Source organism: Falco punctatus, assembly GCF_963210335.1.
Source record: "Falco punctatus genome assembly, chromosome: 14".
Classification (NCBI taxonomy): domain Eukaryota; kingdom Metazoa; phylum Chordata; class Aves; order Falconiformes; family Falconidae; genus Falco; species Falco punctatus.
Window position 1 is genome coordinate 19925364 of NC_137594.1, and position 20123 is coordinate 19945486.

The 20123-nt window shown below is 37.2% G+C and overlaps 1 protein-coding gene and 1 long non-coding RNA gene across 5 annotated transcripts in view; one reads left to right on the forward strand and one right to left on the reverse strand.

The window, feature by feature from the left end:
- LOC308053506 overlaps positions 1 to 20123 on the reverse strand; it is a 193996-nt gene that overhangs the window by 126280 nt on the left and 47593 nt on the right. The window lies entirely within an intron of this gene.
- SLC6A2 (solute carrier family 6 member 2) overlaps positions 1 to 20123 on the forward strand; it is a 98602-nt gene that overhangs the window by 67058 nt on the left and 11421 nt on the right. For all 4 annotated transcript variants that reach the window (XM_080364759.1, XM_080364760.1, XM_080364757.1 and 1 more), the window contains 6 exons: positions 978 to 1102; positions 1869 to 1981; positions 5141 to 5269; positions 7917 to 8016; positions 16926 to 17026; positions 19833 to 20000. In XM_080364759.1, the coding sequence (XP_080220885.1) occupies positions 978 to 1102; positions 1869 to 1981; positions 5141 to 5269; positions 7917 to 8016; positions 16926 to 17026; positions 19833 to 20000 (736 nt within the window). The remainder of the gene's footprint in view (positions 1 to 977; positions 1103 to 1868; positions 1982 to 5140; positions 5270 to 7916; positions 8017 to 16925; positions 17027 to 19832; positions 20001 to 20123) is intronic.

The window sequence follows — 20123 nt, forward strand, 5'->3', positions numbered from 1 at the left end:
TGGGTTTATGGGTCCAATCTGGTCTCTCTTGATCCTGCAGTCTTCCCCCAGCAAAACAGTTTAAAAACTGCAGGACATAAATTCTTCAACATTATTAAAATAAAGTAATACAAGGAAGAGGATGAAGCATGGTGTGTGCACCTATGTTTTTGGGTAGCGTAACTGATGGAAGGAAATAATATTTACTTTCTGCTTATTAAAGCACTGTTTGGCTTTACTGATGTTCATAGAGCCATGTCCTCTGCTCTAAATGTCACATGCAACAGATTACATGCTCTTGTATGCAGGTTAGGTAGACATCTAAAGATGTATGGTCTACTTATCTTCAACCTAGGTTTGGTATTAAGGATTACTAATACCCAGGAAAACCCATACATTTGTCATAACATCATGGCAGATTGATTAAAGCCAGAACTTTGTACAATCATTACTATATGATGTACACTGGATAATATTTAACCTTTAAACTAAATTCAACAGTGTAACAACTGATAAACAAGAGTTGTATTTTTTTCAGAAGAGCCTAGTTGACTTTGTAGTTGAAGGAACCTCATTACAGATTAAAGATGATTATCCAGTGCCATGGCAGCACAGTTTGCTAAAAATGCACTCCTGGAGTTGTCTGAAAGTACTCCTGAATATCTGCTCACACCAACTGACGAACAGTAAGGCTCTTTCACTTCAGGCCACTCTTGCTATATTACAGGTTCTAGCTAGCATTTAGCATGATGACGTTACTCTTTAATACATTAATATTTAATATAGCTTTGTTGATTTTTCTGAACAGAACTCAGTTTTTAAATCAAAATCGTAAACAGAAGTAATTTCCTAGCATAGTATGCTGATATGATCTTTTGATCATCAGCGTAATTGCACAATTAATATTTCCACAATAATCTTCCTACCACTATAAGACAATCCCCGCCTATTATTAAAGTGGTTTTTTTTCACTGGGTTGTTCTTCTCTCCATCATTAGGGATGCTTTGCTGACTAGTACCATTAACTGTGTCACAAGCTTCATCTCAGGATTCGCGATTTTCTCCATATTGGGCTACATGGCTCACGAGCACAAAGTTAAAATTGAGGATGTAGCCACTGAAGGTAGGAAGTTAATTTTACACTAGTTTTACCCCTTTTTGTTCACCATTTCTTTGAAAATGCATTTATATTTGTTTCAAACAAGTGCATGAAAATCTCATGGAAGTGATCTGAATTAACTTACTCTGTGTGTAAATGCCTTGCTGAAATGTGAACTCTAAACTGCATTGATTCATCTCACCCCTACTGAATTGAGGTTCCCCAACATCCTGCCGCTCAAAAGTTTGGGCTATGCACCAAACAAGTGTTTATCACTGCACAGTATCTTGCAAAAGTATTTCTGTTCAGTGCCATAGGTCACTGGCTTGATGATTCGGTAAGCTTAGCTGTAGAGTCCTTTCACTGGTAACAGGCCACCCATGATTTCAGTTCCTGTATAGAATCATAGAATCATTTAGGTTAGAAGAGACCTTTAAGATTATGGTCTCTTCACATCAGAGAGTTCTTCTGTCAAACAGCAGACATATAGACAGTTCCTTCTCTACTACATCGTTGAAAAATAACTAGTAAGGTTGTGAATGCCACAGAAGATTATTAGAAGTTGAAAAGAATGAGATAATTTACATTTTTTAATACAAAACTGTCATGAGTACATTATTGAAGTATTTTGGATATATTTTTGTTATAACAGCTACTCAGTGTGATGTAGACTGATGTAAAAGTCAGCTTAGTCATAATTTATCTTACTAAAATGAACATTTTCTGAAGCTAAGAAACATCATTTAGCAATACTTTTTTTTGTTTTACTTTTTTTTTTTTCCTATTTCAGGAGCTGGTTTAGTTTTCATCCTGTATCCAGAGGCAATTTCAACTCTTTCAGGATCAACATTTTGGGCTGTGGTATTCTTCATCATGCTCCTTACTCTTGGCATTGACAGTTCTGTGAGTATTTTTCCCGTCTAGCCTTTACTGTTATATTCTATAACTGGAGGGGTACCAACCTTAAACAGGGGGCTTATTATGTTTCAAATAAACGTTCTATACATTACTTGAAGCTGTTCTCACAGTTACAGCCAACATAGCAACATTACTCCTGGCAGTATATTTAAAGACACAATATTTAAGGTTTTGGGAAAAGATCAAATCTTTTACAAGCCACCAAATGAATAGTCACTGCTTCTTTTTTTATAACCTTTCAGAGGGTCTGTTCATCAGCAATTACTACTATTTAAAGGTATGACCCAACATCACTGCTAGGAACTGTCACTGCTACAAACCTGCAACAAGGTTTTGGAACTTTACTTGCAAAACACAAGCCACAGTAAGACACTGAGTAGAACAGTTTCTACCAGAGATTTTTACATGTGCTGAAATTTATTAATCTGCTCAAGATAGGCAATGTCTGAAGGTATTCTGATTTTTTTGTACAAGCAATGATACAGAATTTCCTGTAAATTTAGTCACAATTTTAAAATCACACCTGAATAGTTCCATAGTGGTTTCATTTTACTATGATCTTACTGAAAAATGGCTAACTAGTGCATTTTTTCTTTCCATAATGTGATGACTTTTACTGTACCATGATATTCAGGATCACAGAAACTTCAGCCCAGAAAATATCCCAAGTCCCCTAACAAACAACTTCTGTACTGCTTTGTTCTTGCCAAAGAGGCATCAAGACATCGTGTTATATCTAGCTTACAGGTTGATTAATTTCTGGGAAAAACAAACGGTGTCTTTATGGAATAGTGAACCATTAACAAACATTTATCATTTTTAGTAGGGTAGGGGCTTCTTACTATTCTAAAGCATAGAAGTCTCTTTGGTGGTTCTGAATGCACAGAGCCCATCGAGGAATGTCTTGCTGGAAATGATAAAACAGTGTTTTCATTGCTTACAACTTCAGAAAAGTTTATTCATTTTCAAGGGAAAGAAAGGGAAAGAATGAATTGACATGAAAGAAAGCAAAACTAAGAAAAATAAGGTTGCAACAGGAAGCTTTGAGAACCATTGGCAAATAGCTGAATGAGATCTTGTGGAGCGAGGTCTGAGCTGTAAAGGTCAGATTCAGGTCTAAATGTTTCCAAAATGTTTGGATTTTTGGATTCCAGCTCACGTTCAATGAAGTTTGTCTTTATACACTAAGATACGGACCTTTATTCACAAGTTTGAAGCAAGATTATATCAGGGTTTGTAGCTTGGCCATTTTTCAACTGTAAGAAACACGAAGGATGGAAAGGAAGGATTTAGCACAGTGGAAGGGCATGAATGACCAGCAGGAACAGGGTAGAATTAAGAAGAAGAAAATAATGCTCAGAAGTGTTTAGATCCAAAACAGTTAACTTTGCAATAGCAGTAAACGTAAGGCAATGCAAAGAAACATCTGAATGACAAAGACACGGGGCTTTAGATTGCACAGCACACTTTTCCTGCAAATGGAGAAAACTCTTGCTTGTGGAGCTAATTAAAATAGTAAAAACTGATAAACTGTGGCCAAGTATAACTTGCTCTTACTAAAAGGGGAGGGATTTGCTTGTTCATGTTTTGTTCAGGATCCTTCATCATTTACCCTAAGACAACTCAGTATTTTTGACGGTGGGCTTCTTAACTCTCCCCCATATTTGATTGATGAAGTCCTGAAGAGAAAATGAGAATTTTTAAAGCTGAAAAACAAATAACCTCAAAGCTAAAGAGGAATAATTATATATGGCTACTTTTATCCATGCATATAAGCTGTCACTGGCACAGAAATACAGACATCTGTACAAAAGCAGAACTGTCAAAATGTTTAAGCAAAGAAAATCTGATCATGCAAGTTTAAGCAAACAACAATGAAAAGGACAGAAAATGGAAGTCATGTTTGCAAACATTTTTTGGAGTACATATCTAGCTTGGCATAGGGAATTAACAAGGGGAATAAATTATGATACATTAAGAAGTGGTCCTTCGCCAAAATAATCCAAGTTGCCTCTTTCCATTTGCAACTTCTCCAAGACCATTTAACTGCCAACGTGGTAACAGTTTCTGAGAAAATCAAATATTAACCCATCTTAACTCACAGATGCCGTCCTAGACATTAGGAAATACAAGGCTAAACTAGCTTTTGGGACATTTTACTTGTGAACATTAGTTACCTTTAAAAATAAATAGGTTCATTGCCCCCAGCAATTTGGCTTTAGACAGGAATCATTCAAATTCTAGTGAGATAATTCTCTGTAACTGATTTTAACCAGAGACTTTGGTTTCATCAAATTCTTATAGGAAAGGGACAGGCTATGTCAGCACTTGCTAACCAACTACTGTACTGCACCAAGCACTCTGGGTCTTGTCATGATCTTTCAGCATCAGAAAAAGAAGGGAATCCAGCCTCCTCAAAATATTAAATAAGTTTATTTATTATGACGGGATACTGGAATTCATTTTCACAACTTCTTGGTGGAGCAGCAGCAGAATGCTTTCATTGGTGGAAAGAAATTATAATCTATCACCACCTACATAATCTAGCAATTTCAGTGAAAACTTGGAAAGTACCTTTCCTATCTTGCAAAACAATGGCTATTGTTCAACATTAACTTCTAGAAAGATTTGTTCAGGTTGTCAACTGAAATTACATCAAGCTTCCTATGTAATGATTCTTCCAGGTTTGTAAAGACTTTTGTCAAACTGGATTTGGTTAATCAATGGCTAAACTGAATCTTTGTTTAGCACATTTTTCCTAGGTGCGTTTTGTGTCTGTCTTTACATTAGAAATCTCTTAAAGGAGTTTGGTTACTTAAGCTACCAGCTTTTCCCCCAAAGTAGATTAAAATGTATACTATTTTTCCCAAAGTAATGTCTGCTTACTATCCTGGTGAGTCAGCAAAGGGTCAGCAAAGGTTATAGCTATCGCACCAACTATGGCACTTGTTGTCCAGTTCCCTGACTCAATTCTCTACCATAAGAAAATAAATTATACTTCAGAACACCAGTGATTTACAGCTGAAACATCAGAAATCATACAGTGGTTGGGAATTAATTATACAAGCTGCTTTACATTCTTCAATCTGTCTTTACCCAACAGTTGGTAGCGTTTAACCAGAGCTCTTGCCTTCCCTTTCTCAGATGGGTGGAATGGAGGCTGTCATCACTGGCTTGGCAGATGATTTCCAAATTCTGAAGCAGCACAGAAAGCTATTCACCTTTGGTGTTTCTTTTGGAACTTTTCTACTTGCCCTTTTTTGCATCACTAATGTAAGTACAACAGAATTTCCATCAACAAGCTACCTTAAAAGTGCAGTTAACCTCATCAGATAGAAATATGAATTGCCTCAGGTGACTATTTTTGTCACAAATTTTAATTCTTAAACAACTTTATGGTCAGAACACTACTTTTATGCTTATCTACACGAAGCTTCTCTGCTTATTGCACAAGATTATTAGCTATCAACTGAACCTACAAGTCTTTGTTCCAAATAACTATCTATGCAACTATTGCTTTTGTTTGGTTTTGTATGTTTTGGTGGTTTTTGTTTTGTTGTTTGGTTTTTTTTAAATCACATTAAATGGAACTATGTTGAGTGCTTATTCCTGTCTGAGGAAGTAAGAATCTCAAATGACCAGACCCTTAGTCATCTGGCTATTCTCTTCTTGAAGCAATTAAGAAGCATCCACTTCTAGTGAAAGGAGTTTAGAATAATGACCCTCCTTTCCCCCACATGTTTCTTAATGTTCCTTCACATACCTACATCTTATCTCTTACTCTTAACACCATAAAAAGCACTTATCCTGAATGTCTAGTAACCTGTATTTATCACTACCATCATCCTGAATGATTTGCCTCACCTGGTTTTTGACAACTAATCAAGGGGTGAGAACCGCAGTGTTCTAGGAAAAAGCAAAAAGCCCTGTAACGAGAGATACCAAAAGTGTCAGAAAACTGAAACTTGAGGTAGCCACCATGAAAGTACTTCTCTCCTTCCCTAGAAGTGGTTTCCAGTTGTATTAAGATTACTGAAATAGCATAAGTTTATAAATAACAAAGTTCTTTTTACACTGCAAGAATACCCCAATATTTTTATTGTGGTTTCCTCAAACTGGAAAACATTTAAGACACTAAAACTAGATATATAATTTAAAATACCCATCCTTTTAATACCATGCTATCTCTAGTGTTACCTAAAGAACTGAACATGATTATTCCTTATTCAAAGTTTCAACTGGAAAAAAATTTCCTGAAGTAGAAGATGAGAAGAAACTCAGTGGTTAAGAACAGGAACAGGTGCTAGTGGGTACAATTCCCTGCCTTCAAGTGAGTTAAAGCAGTTCAAGATAGCAGCCTAGCTCTACCTTTTAAATAATGGCACCTGTTCAGACTTAAGTTCACCCCACCAGCTGGAATGCACAAAACTGCCCAGACTTGTCCAAATGTATTGGTTCACATAACCGAAGAAGAACATTTCTTACAGAATACAAAAAAAACCCCTTATGATACCATCACATTAAATTAGTTTGATTTTGTCCTCTGAAATTTTAGGGCTGTATTTTCAAAACATGTTTCTTACAAAACCATATTTGTCATTCACTTTAAGTCTAATAGCAAAGGCATTCGTTTAGAGCAGGTGTAGAGCAAAAACAAGAGGTCAGGCTCAAATGTCATTCAATAAGCAACATTTTCTTTCTAACACAACAACCAAAGTTCATTCAGTTTCCGGACAAGTCCCCAAAGAATTAAAAACCTAGACAAGGCCTAAATACTGTCTCTCTATTTTTGTAAATATGCACAGCTGTTTCAGAAAACCATATTTTTAAGAAAAAAGAACACTGACTGCAGAGATTAAAATCAGCTAGACCTAGATAGTACAAGTGCTATTTATACGACTGGTAAAACCATGAAAAATAATTCCTTTGTTCCTCCCTTTCTGAACAGGTATAGTCAGATTAAGTGTGGCTGTAAAAAAAAGATTTTAACAAAAAATCTACTGCAACTGCAAACATTTCAGTTGTTTACACGTGGCAAAGACTGTCCCAAAATGCTTTATTCAGGTTCACTTTGAAACAAGTAAACTTACCACAGTCTTTCTTTCCCCGTTAGCCTAAACTAAATAAAATGAGCAGTAATTTAAGCAAATTCATACCACATTGTAAAATGAGGCAAAACATAGTCAAATAGCAGCTAAAAAAAGTATCAGTGAAACAAGACTTTAGTAAATGCATTTACAGTTCTCAGTCACGAACCACTGAAGAACAGAAATGTGCTGTCATGAAGGAAGATCATTGGTTTGCAAAGGTTTGCTAATACCACAGCTAGGAAACTAAAGAGGGCAAAGCTGCTGGTAACAGAGACTTAACATGCCACTATTCCCTGCGCAGGAACATTGGGAAAGAGATGCAGGCAGTTTGGGAAAAAGGAGACATCGATCTAAGACTGCAGATCCACTGGACTACAGAATAACTGGCCTTAGGAACAAACTGAGTCATAATGGCTTGTGGAAACTCCTGTAGTGCTCCATTCCTGCCAATAATTTAGGAAGATCTTCATTAACTGCTGTAGACGGGCCCTGTCCTACGAGCTGCTGAGCATTTCCCCAAACAGCCAGAGCCTTCAACTTCCACTGAACACTGAGTGCCAAGAGCACACATTAATCACGCTGAGTTGAGGCTTCTGTTTCCCAGTTAAGTGAGGACAGAGTTGAAAGAAAGCCTCTTTGGAAGAGTTGCAAGTCTGATTCCACTATTTTATATGCAAATATGAATTTCATATTTCAGCTGCAGCATCAGTTCCGTATTAAAATACTTAGGTTAAGATAATGTTTTAAGTAAAGCAGATTTTTGTCAACTGCATTGAAATGATCCTATTAGTAACTTCACTGTATTGCATCTTTTAACTCCCCAATGCTAGGGTGGAATTTATGTGCTCACACTACTGGACACATTTGCAGCTGGGACTTCAATATTGTTTGCTGTTCTAATGGAGGCAATTGGAGTTTCCTGGTTTTATGGTAAGCACTTAATTTTGCACCTGCAAAACCTTTTCTAAAATTCCAAGTGTTCATGACATGCTTACACATTGTTTTAAGGGAAAACAGCAAATCCTTGCATACATGAAACCATGACAAGCCAGGTTTCATATAGTGATTTTAATCTGATTTATGAATAGTGACAGGAATGCAGACATTCAGTGGGCCAAGCTTTGAAACCCTGCACAAAGCCAAAGAAAACTGCCTTGCAAAGGAGACCGCAATGGGATGGAAATGTTACTACTTTTGCCAGTATTTTGCAGCTCTTAACACAGCTGATGAGTTGCAGTAACAAGTTTGTACCTAGTACTTGCAAAGCAAGTAAATTAGCCTAAATGCAGCTCACCTGTTCCTCCTTTCCATAACTTCCCCCCAGAGCCAGCCTCAAGCTCTGTCCATGCAATACAAATAAAGTAGTTTGTCTTTAGAGAGTTATAAGAATTTCCACATTAGTCTCTTTTGTTTGAGACTAATTATTCTACTTAATTATAAAAACCTAGCCGTTTAAAATTTATCTTATTTCACAGCATGGTATGAAATACCTAACATCCTAAATACCAAAAAGAATACTATTTCTAGTATTTCATACTAATTTATGCCACGAGAAGGGTGCAGTAGTTGGCTTTATCCCCACTATGGCAGTCTTTAGGAATATTCAGTTGATCTCTGGCACTAGGCTGGAATCACTATATGCCAACCAGAGCGCAGTGATGTGCTACAGCACCCTAAAAAAAAAAAATTTGGAGCACAATCTCAGTCAGGTCTCAGATGATGTGCCCAGATTATTAAATAGCTTCCCTGGCCTTATTTAGTCTTTAATATTTTTCTCCTCCCTAAAGTAACATAAATAAAAAGCAAGACACTTGATACACAAGCTTCATGAGAAAGAAGAAAAACATTCTTTTTCTTTCTCCTTCTATAAATGACCACAATGACGGCAAACAGCCACATTCACTGCTCTAAACCCATATGAATGCACATGGATAACTGGGAAAACTCAACAAATGGGTTGTGCTTTCAGCCACAACACAGACTTTGGCAACACGGCAGGCAGGACGCTGAGTCTGCCTGAGCTCAGCCCTTAGCCTACAGGAACTTCACAGTCTTGTGAAGTGTCCTGTGTTGTCTAATTTCACCAAGGAAAAAAAAAAAAATCTTCTGCTATAAGTGACAAAGTTGACTACTACTGTCTTCAAAGTGAAACAAAAAGGTTAAACAGAATATTGCTTATAGTAGAAATATTTGAATATTTGATTATATATATAGCCTGCTAGAAACTCTGGTTATAACATTATGAGAGAGTATCTGGCCTGTGGGTGCTCTCCCCACCCCTAATTCAGCATTTAGTATGAGGTGGTTTTAAATATCTGAAGTTAGTGTTTCAAACGTTCTCTTTTCCTGCTATGCCCCCAACCTAGAGGAGTTCTTTTAATGTTCTAGCACTGACCCAGAGTTCAAAATTTCCCCTATCATACAGCATGCAGGGTAATTCATAGCCTCAAGCTTATTCCCTGGAAAAGATACCACCTCTGAAAGAGCAGAAAGTACAAAGTGCTGTTCAGTCACTAAATCAAGCAGAAAAACCCAAGTCATAATTTAATCTGAATTAGGCATACCTTGGTAAAGAAACAGTGAAAGTGATCTTTCCTTTCTTACAGGGAGAACGCTATCAGCCCTTTCTCTTGTCATAGACAGGGTTAGTAAAATTATAGAGGACCCCAAAAAGAGTATCTCATTTTCTCCAAATAAAGCAATGGGATTCTGCATTTTAGGTCTTATACAAGTCATCTCACTGTAACAGTCCGAACTATCAGTCATATATGAAATTGTTTGCTGCTAGATTAATCAGGTTTCTTGAGCTTTTGTTTTTCTTCCCGATCTCCTCTTAATTCCATTGTCACGCTTTCTGGTTGGTCACAACTCCTTTCACTATTACCAGGTTTCAATGTCATAGCAGCCTGCAAATCCTCTTCCCATGGAAGTCTGTATTGAACTAGCGACCCTGATTTCCAATATGATTGTTCTTCCCCTGAAAGTCATCTTAATTTCTATTCAGAGATAGCATTTATAGTTAATGTATGATTCAGAAGGTTCTTAGACATTATCATTCTTACTACCATTTACCTCCTTCAGTCACTTATTCATCCATTCTGTGCCACCATATTCTTCTAGTCAAACTCTCTCTTGCAGTTAAAAACTTGTCAATGAGTGAATGAGGTGAAAGAATGGTATAAATGCATAAAGCTGTTCAATCTACTAAAGAAATACTTTTTCGTTTTAATGTACTGTCACCCAACATCAGCACAGAGCTAGCAGCTCATATGCAGTCCTTTCTCAGAACAGCGGATGTGCTACATTTCACGGACAACTGTCTTTAATCCCTGTAAAAGAGCTGAATGCAGAAGAGTGATCATAGCTTAGCTTGGAAGCAGATGCATAAAACTGTTCTTCACTTAGTAAGCGCAAGTAATTCTCTGCTTCTATTAAAATAGGATTTACTGCCCTTTACAATAGCTAGGCCTTGCATGTGGTTCACAGACTAAGTCATGGTTAGTCAAATTTTGTTTATTTGTTGCACCTTGTCCTTCATTAGCCTTTCCTTTCTCCCTCCTGCCTCCTCACAATCGGGAAAATATCTATTCATTTGTCTTAGGCAGCTGATAGAAGTTTTTACTGACATAGCATGACCTGTTACTTTATAAAGAATTTATTACAGCCCCGGGTGATATTTAAACTGATTAAATCTGGCATGGTCTTGTCTACCTCTTTTTTTCTGATAGACCCCAGTTGCCTTAATGACCCAGCCAAATATTATGCCAGCCTAAAGGCGAGCATTGACATTTTGGCACAGACCAAACCCATGGAAATTTAGCTCAAATTATACCTATGACCACTTACTGTGAAGTTGCTTCTTGCAAAGGCCATCTGTATGTGTAAGAGGAGGGAAAGCTAGTTTGGTTTACTATACAGATGTATTTTAGTTATGACTGCTAGCTTGTGACCATTTTCCCTCTTGTGCAACCCAGATACCCATCTGATGAATATTCTAAGAAAAGCCAGACATCTCTCCCACTGACACAAAACTGCTCTTCAGTTTCTCTACTCAAGTCAGATTTTACTGTGAACATCTCCCTGACTGACCACACTAAGCTCAGCATAAGCTAGCAATGATCTTAATTTTTGCCTGTCATCTCATTGCTTTCATTTACTTAAATAATTTCCAAAAAAGAACCTTTAGTCTGAAATTTTATTTATTTGAAAAAACTCTAAGGTCAACTGATTTTGCAAAAGGGAAAGAAATTAACCAAGTACTGACTTCTGGTACTCATCTTCGCTCACAGATGCTTTTGTATGGATGTGTGCCTGGCATGAGAGACAAACCCACGGAACAGAAATACAAATGGGGCAAACCAGCTTGGAGGGCTTACTGCACTGCCATGGGGGGGAAATGTTTCCTACTGTTCTGCTTGCTTTTACACTAGCACAGCTGCCCTTCTTTGGCAATGGTACTGGTATGGCTTACTCTCTTGCTGCCACCACGTAAGGGTCCCCACCGAGTATCAGTATTGCCCGAGTTAGAAAGGAGACTCGGGAACAAAAAGGGATGGTAGACAGCTGTTGTTACTTCACTACACGGTTAAGCAAAAGATGCCAATACCTTGTTCTGTGCTCTGTAGGATTTACGAATTAATACCACGCAACGGCCTTTATATTCTTTTTATCCCTTCTTTCTCATGTTCCCAACACCAGTGATCACTGAAGTGTGTGAAAAAACAATGTCTTTCTCATCTTCTCCTAGACGAGGATTTGTATGATTAGGTTCTGCATTTGACAGATACGTGCTTGTTAGGACAGAAGCAGGGGGTAGGTGTTGTCTTTATGTGCAGAAGAGCAATTGAAATGTAGTAAACAGATGACAGGATGGCTGAGTGCTTGTGGGTCAGGGCAGAGGCCAGCAAGGGTGACATTGTGGACAATCTTACAGAGCACCCGATCAGGGTCAGGAAGTGGAAGAAGCCTTCTTTAGGCAACTTAAAGAAGCGTCCAGATCAGAACCTGGGTCTTACAGATGAAGATACCTGGAACAACTTCTTAGCATAGATACTAGGCAGGCAAACCAGAAGTGACACCCTTCTGGATCTGCTACTTGCACTCAAGGATGAGCTGCTCAGGGATGTGGGCAGCAGGCTAAATGAGTCAGAAGAGCGACCTGCCAGCATATGAAGGCCAACAGCATACTGAGCTGTAACAGAAGCATAACGAGGAGATTACAGGAAATGATTACTCTCTTTTATTTGGCACTTGTTAGACTGCACCTGAAATAATGTGTCCTGGTTTTGACGCTCAGTAAATGAAGGTAATGTTAAACTGGTCAGAGTCCAGTCTTGGGCCACCAAGATGTTCAGGAGCTGAAGCACATGCCCTGTGAAGAAAGTCTGAGAGAACTGAGCTTATTTAGCCTGGAGGCGGCTTAGGGAGGACCTGATAGCGGCCTTCTGATACCTACAAGGAAGTTATCAAGAGTCAGACTTTTCACTGAGGTGCACAATGGGAGGACAGAAGACCACGATCAAATTGAAAGGAGGAAAAAAAATCTTGTGTTTAAGGACAGCTACACATTGGAACAGTTTGCCCAGAGAGCGCTTGCTGATGCTGTTGGCGGGGGTGGGTTTCAAGACCCAGCTGGACAAAGACATGAGGAAGCTGTTCTGAATTGTGCCGACCTTGATTCAAGCAAGAGGCTGAACTAGAGATCTCCCAAGAACTCCTCCAACAGGAATATTTTGATCATTCTCTGATTTACTGTAATTCCCAAGGGCCAAAATATAGGACAGATCAATGAAGCAGTTTCACTATAACTCTTAATCTGCATACAAACTGTGTGAGCTCATATACTGCTACACATGTCCATACAAGTAAAACTCAGTATGGGAGCAAAAACAGTGAAGTAACATTTACGGGGAAAGGGAATTAAGTGCAAAATAACTTCAGGATTGGTTCAGTATAACTTTCTTCTTACTACTGTTATTTCAGTGTAGTAATTTGATCTCTTGGATTCATTTAAATGATATGTATTGGCATTAAAGGCATTATTACTAATTTTCACTTTCCTGATTAAAAAAAAAATAAATCCAGGCATATAAAAGAATATTATACATCACACAGTTAAACAAGACAGGAGAGGAAAACAACATGTACAAAGATTGCCTGTAGGAATCCAACTGACTGTTCCAGTTATGAGACTACTTTTTGGAAACATGCCCACAAATTATTTCACTTTTAGCAGTTACACCTCAGGGCCAGGACCTGCTCAAAGGCTTCTGTGCCAGTGAGTGGTTCTGAAGCCATTGGTTGAGCCTATACACTAAAATGACTTACAAAATTCTAGCGGGCAGCAGGTGCAGGAGTTACTGGCTACATTTTTGTTCTATCTGAACTCTGATCTCTGCATCACTGAGGTGAAAGAAGGTTGGCCCAATGTGAGGAGGGTGACTTGCATTTATAGCCAACCTACTTTTCACTTTCTTCCTAATCTGTTCTTTTTGGGATATTGATTTAATTCCTTTGACAGCACAATATTATGTACATAAAGAACGGTCCCAAGTTTTCTGTGCCATTTAATAGACCATTACAGCGGTGATATTTTCTCAGGCAGCTGTAGTGCCTGTTAGTTCAGAAATTACACTGAAATTCTCTTTGGGTTCAGTGTGTTTAACCAGGACCTAATCATAAATTGTAAATATCTCTTACTTGTTTTTCACTGGAAAAGCAAGGCTATTACGTCCATATTCAATACCAAGTCTCCAGCAAATAAGCTAGAGTTTTCTTTACAGTACACCACTTTCTTCCTGTAACAAGTCACCCACAGTTTCGGCTTGTCCTACAGAATCACAAAAAAAACTGGGTAAATGCTTTCAAGAAGAGGAAAAAAACAGGCCCTACAGGTGCCATTGTCTGTAGCTTAGCTATGTTCCACTTTACAAGTTGATTCTTAGAATGGTTATTTGAAGACATATACAGTATTGAAAAAGCATGCTGTTGCAAAAGCAGTCTGAGAGCATGGCCTACTTATCCTCTAATTTCAGCAGAAATTGAACACCAAGCACTGTCTGAGCTCTGAGTACGTCTGTCTGGAAACCTATGAATAAAATTTTTGGAGATATCTAGTCCTTGTCTTTGACCTTCTGCACAATGATGAATTTCACTCAGTATTCATAACAGTCGAAATTCAGTCACTTTAAAGTTCACAGAAGGCACTGCAAATAGAATTAGATTAAATTTAAAGAATATTTACACATCTTTTCGGCTACTTTTCTTCACCTGTACATAACGGGGGGGGGGGAGAGGCAGGAAGTGCTCTGTGTGTGTGTAAATCAAAGAGTTTATACTCAAATGTCCAGACCTTGTCAAGATGTTACATCCTTGCTGCGGGTAAAGGAGTAATTAATTTACATTAACTACATTAAATAATCCTACTGAACTGATTCACATGAAGAGAAACAGTTATTACGTTAAACTATCCATCCTCTCTAACAAATATTCATGGCAAAAAGCTGCATTTCTGCTGTTTACCTAATGGGGTTCAGAATTAAAAGTAAACCTTCTGAACACATCACGTATAATAAATTACAAACTAGTAGTCTGACATGACAGATTGCACTGGAGAAAACTACTTCTCTGGGAGCCAATGCCTCTAAGGTGTAAAGTCAGAGATTGCTTTGTTTTCAAAGAAACTGAGAAGGCCATTCCCCACCCCGATTTTTATATCAGCAATAATCATTCCATTCTAAAATACATTATGGAAAATATCATGGGCTTAGATTAAACTTTTGCAAGATACCTCATACTGGTAAGTCCAACCAGAATAGAATAATATTATTTTAAAAAAGGGAAGAAGCTACCATTCAAATGGATATTTTACAGTCACTACAAAATGCATGTTTGCTTTGCATAGTAAATTATAGTGAACTATTTAATGTAAAAAAAGTGTTCCAATAAATGAAGATGGAAAACATCACACTGAAGCCTAGACTATTTCCAGAAAGTCCAAAGCATATGAGTTGACATTATTATATATCTATCTAATATATATATATATTATATCTATATATATATATATTATATCTATATATATATATATTATATCTATATATATATATTATATCTATATATATATATATATTATATCTATATATATATCTAATATTATTAGAGTAAAAAAAACACACCACATTTCTCACATACAGACAGCTTGATACCCTAGTAGACTACTTAAAATGTTTAGCTCTGTCAGGCTAGTGCCACTCACAGAAAGCACATTATACTCGTGCAGTGCTTTCTAAGGTATTCAGACACAAAATTCATAGCACTTACTTAAATGTGTAAAACCCATAAGGAATTAAAAGGCACTGACTGAAATGCCATTTCTTCCTTATTTACTGCTAAAGAATTTGGTATGTCCTGAGGAACCAAGGACAGAATTTTTTTTTTTGTTTTCACCTTGGCCTGTGCAGCATGACCTATTCTGATTGGGAAGTCATAGTCTAGATAGTGTTTCTGAAGGGGAGTCAACAAAGTCAAAGGATCTTCCTTTCTGCATTGGCTGTGGGAAGAAAATTCTACTGCAACCATTTACACTGGTTTTATAGCTATTAATACTTCAACTGATTAAGTACTAAATACACGCAAGTAACGACACACACACAAAATCTCAGCCTAGATGGATTCAAGGGATAGCAAAGACTAAGAACTAGGTGTTTGCAGCTCTTCTCCCCTCTGGCCATTATGTCACTTGCTAAACGCTTTGGTGCCTCCATTTGTCTGTTCTGCAGTGCAGTGAATCCTACTGCAGGTAGCTAACATTTGAATGACTTCGAACAGAATATTGTTAAATAGTTTTCCTGACAATAGAAATCTTGTATGTTAATTCTTGCATGATAATACAAAGTCTGATACTGAAATAGAGGATGTTACTACCAAGGTTTTGATAATAATCAAGCAATCAAACCATTCATGTTTCTAAACCCATATTCTATATTCCTGGTACAATGAGCAGGACTTATCTCTGATCTATGCCTTAATGTAATGATTTTCATGTTATCCTCTGCTGTCTTAATTACTGCAGCAGGTAAAATTTCCAACTACTCTTGGTTCTTACTCACATGAACAGATCATGTATCTTCTAAGGAGTCTACAACAACTACATGACTGGATACTTAGATGAGTACAGAGATAATGATTTTAGAATATCCTAGTTGTATTATAATCGTTAAAAACACAGGATACTCTAAAAAAGGCCACCTGTTTCTAGCTGATACAGTTTTTTACATATTTACACTGAACAGAAGCATCATTGCCCTAGTTCCTTGGAAAGGTGATGAAAGATGAAATTACGTTTGTCATAGATACAATGAACATTCTGTGGTATTCAGTGAAACATTGAAAGAAGTAAAGTATGCCATGAAGTGGAACAAATAAGCGTCCTTTGATAAACTAAGAATCATATGATTCTACCTCATTATCAGGTTTGTGTGAATAAGGGTTCGGGGGGGGGGGGGGGGGGGGGGTTCAGTAAATTATGTTACAATAGTCCACAACTTTTAAAAAAGAAGCATGTCCCATTCACAACTTCAATTCTAGGTATTTGTGAAATGCCAGTTTTCAAAGGTAATGCTATTTCCGACAGGTCTTAAGTGCTCACAAGCATTTAAGTCTTGGATACAGTGATGTCAAAGACACATCTAGTCACTGAAAGATCAGTACTATCATCTTATATGCCTTCTGATTTGGCAGTCATTCATGTCTGCTTTCTGAAAAAGCAGATGGGTTTGGGCATGCCAGCATCTCGTCAGTATTGATTTACACCAGTCTGATGTTCACATCCTTTCTAGGTGTGGATAGATTCAGTGAAGATATCCAACAAATGATGGGCTTCAAGCCAGGCCTCTACTGGAGACTGTGCTGGAAATTTGTTAGCCCTGCTTTTTTATTGGTAAGTGTCAATAATTATTTCATCATGGAAAGAATGGTAGTATATCACTTCCTTGAATATACAAGTACCAAGAGCAAGATATGCATTGTTATGCAGGATGTTGTAAGGATGACTAGGAGACACTAAGTTAATTCTTTTCTCCTCCTCAATGGCATTGGTTATATTTTGTATAATACATTTCAGAAGTGAAAGAGAAGCTAATTGTGGCTATGACCATCTTCTGTTCCTTCAGTTGAGCAGGATTTAAAGAAAATAGTTTTTCTTAGGGAACACTGAACACTTTGACAGTGTCCTCCCTGTCCCCCAGCATCTCTGCATATAAAACGTAAATCATTCTGTTGGGAAAATAAACCAGCCAGGGATAAGAGATTGTGTTAGCAAGAATTTACTTTTCACTGGAGGACACAAAGATCCCCAAATTGTGGAATGACACCTTAGAAAAACTAACATGCAACTGCACCCACTAATTAGCTATGTGAAACACCGAAAAGATGTATTAAATATACCTTTTAAGCTGCCTGATGTGAAAAACAACTGCTTCATTACATCTGGGGGGAAAAAAATCCCGAAGTGTGAATTTGGTTGCTCTGTGTAAAGGTTAGATTCAGAACTAAACTACAGTTTTCTACTGGGATCTTTTCCTATGCATATTTGTAAATCAAAAGGTCAGGATGAACAATATGGAAATTTGACCTCACTATGATTTTAGGAGACTATTAATTGTGTTAAAGTTGCACATTCTTAAAACAGTATTGGTATTCCAAAGATACATTGGGTGGGCTTTTATAACAGCCTTCAGGACCACTTTTTTTTCTTTTTTTTTTTTTTAATACAAGAGCTCCTGGCCCCAATTCATCAGCAAGCACCTACCAAGCACGTATTAATTATGCTTTTAAACACTGTTCTATGAAGAAGCTTGAATGGAACTATATCCTGCAGCACTTCAAACAGACTGACTCAAGTTGAACAGAATAATGCTGCACCAAGCATTCTTAGGTTCTGTACACTAGGAGACTGTTGAAAAATTAAGTTTTAGAAAGAAAGAGATCTAGCAAGCTAGCTAGAGAAAGGGACTGAAGGGACTGTCAGTCTAATCTTCAGTGGCTTAACATTCCTTGGTGAAACAGCCCCACTACCTTCCTACCAAAGCCTACAAACAAAAGGGTCAGAATGAATCTGTGGGTAATGCATCTTTCAGCCACCACAATGCAAAATATTTTTTTCCAGCTAGAAGTACTAAACTTGGAACATATCAACTTAACTGCTCAGTACCAAGATATTTTAAAACCCATGGGAATGATATCATACTGGGTAGGGGACATTGGACAGTTTTGTTCTAGCTGTGTATTTTCTCAATTTTTCTAAAAGGCAACATGGACATTACAAGTTTGATTTATATGGGAAAATTTAATATAATTTACCTTCTCACAGCCTTTTACGTTCATTATTCAAACACTAAGAAAATAAAGCAAGTTACCTTAAATTGACAAAAATGGTTTAACTTACTAATTTATAAGTGAAAACTATAAAGATGGCCACTAGCATGAAAAAAGTAGTTTACCATTAGCCTACATAACTAAAAACTACAAATTCTAGAAATCTGGTCCCTTGATCTAAGAAACAGCATTTTTACCACCACTTATATGAAGCATACAAACTGCTTCACCAGAAGAGACTAAGACCATAAGCATAGTAAATAAAAATGAAAAAAATCAGGTATCAATTCTTTCATATATATATATATATATATAGTTTAGGATAATTAGGGAAAGGCTATAAAATTGCCAGACTTCAGTGTAATTCTTGCCTTAACAATCCCATGTGTGCTTAGTGCAAGGTGGTCCCTGTTTGGAACTGGTACTGTATTATAGATGTTCCAAACAATAAATAAAATTCTCTGCAAGAAAAAGGTTAGTTGGAGTTGGTCAGGTATCTGATATTAGGAAATAGCTACTTGAAGCTTTTTCTCCATATTGTCTCCAGCTATGTACATCATCCCAAGAAAAATCTCAACATGGAATCAGTATTTCTCTAACCAGGTTTCACACTATCAGCTTCCTCCAACCCACAACATTACTCACTCTCCCTGTGTAGCCTTTGAAACCCTAGGCTCAAAATACTCTCATTTCAAATTGCAATATCGAGCAGAATGTAAAGGCCCAGACAAACAAATTGAGGAACTCTGCATATTACACAACCCATATGGATATAAGAGGAGGGAAATAGGGTGGTACCCCACCCCGTCCTTCTTACATCTAGTACTGGACAACGTAACACCAGCAGGGAAAAAAAAAAAAAAAAAAAAAAAACAAAACAAAACATAACTTTCTTTTCCAGGCCATAAAGCTGCTTATCCTTTCCTCAGTAAATGTATCATGCTGGAGTTTTTATTATGCCTCTTGTTAAAAAATGGGTACAAAACTTCTAAAGGAAGCCTAATGCCTCTGGAAAACAAAGAAGGGGAAAACAACAGATCCTGCAGAGGTTTTCCTTAACTACAGAATCCCTTTTTTGTACCTGTAACGCTAGTTTAAATGAGGCAGTAACAGACAACCACCTGATCTCCCCAACAAAATTTCAAATAATCTGTGTCCAGAGTAGCTAAAATGAACTCTTAACACTAGCAAATGCATCAAGAACTTGAAAAGTTTAAGCAGTAAGAGGCACAAAGTAAATAGGATGTAGGTAAATGGTAAAATTGGTTTGAAATATACCTTAGGGTACTGCTTAATAAAAAATATGAAATGGTTTTCCACAATGTTACTTTATCTCAAAACTGTGGTTTGTTTTATTCTTTTTTCCCTAGTTTGTTGTGATAGTCAGCATAATAAATTTCAAACCTCTGACCTATGATGACTACACCTTCCCTCTCTGGGCAAATCGCATTGGCTGGGGAATAGCATTATCTTCAATGATACTTGTGCCTGCCTATATTATCTATAAATTCATGAATGTGCGTGGGACCTTTAAAGAAGTAAGTAGAATGCTAATAAAATGTCATGAAACGTTGCTATGAAATGAAATGGCTAGATCTAAGTTGGCAGTTTGTTTCTCTTACAAAACCTATTACTTATGAGTTACTTTTTGGATCCAACTG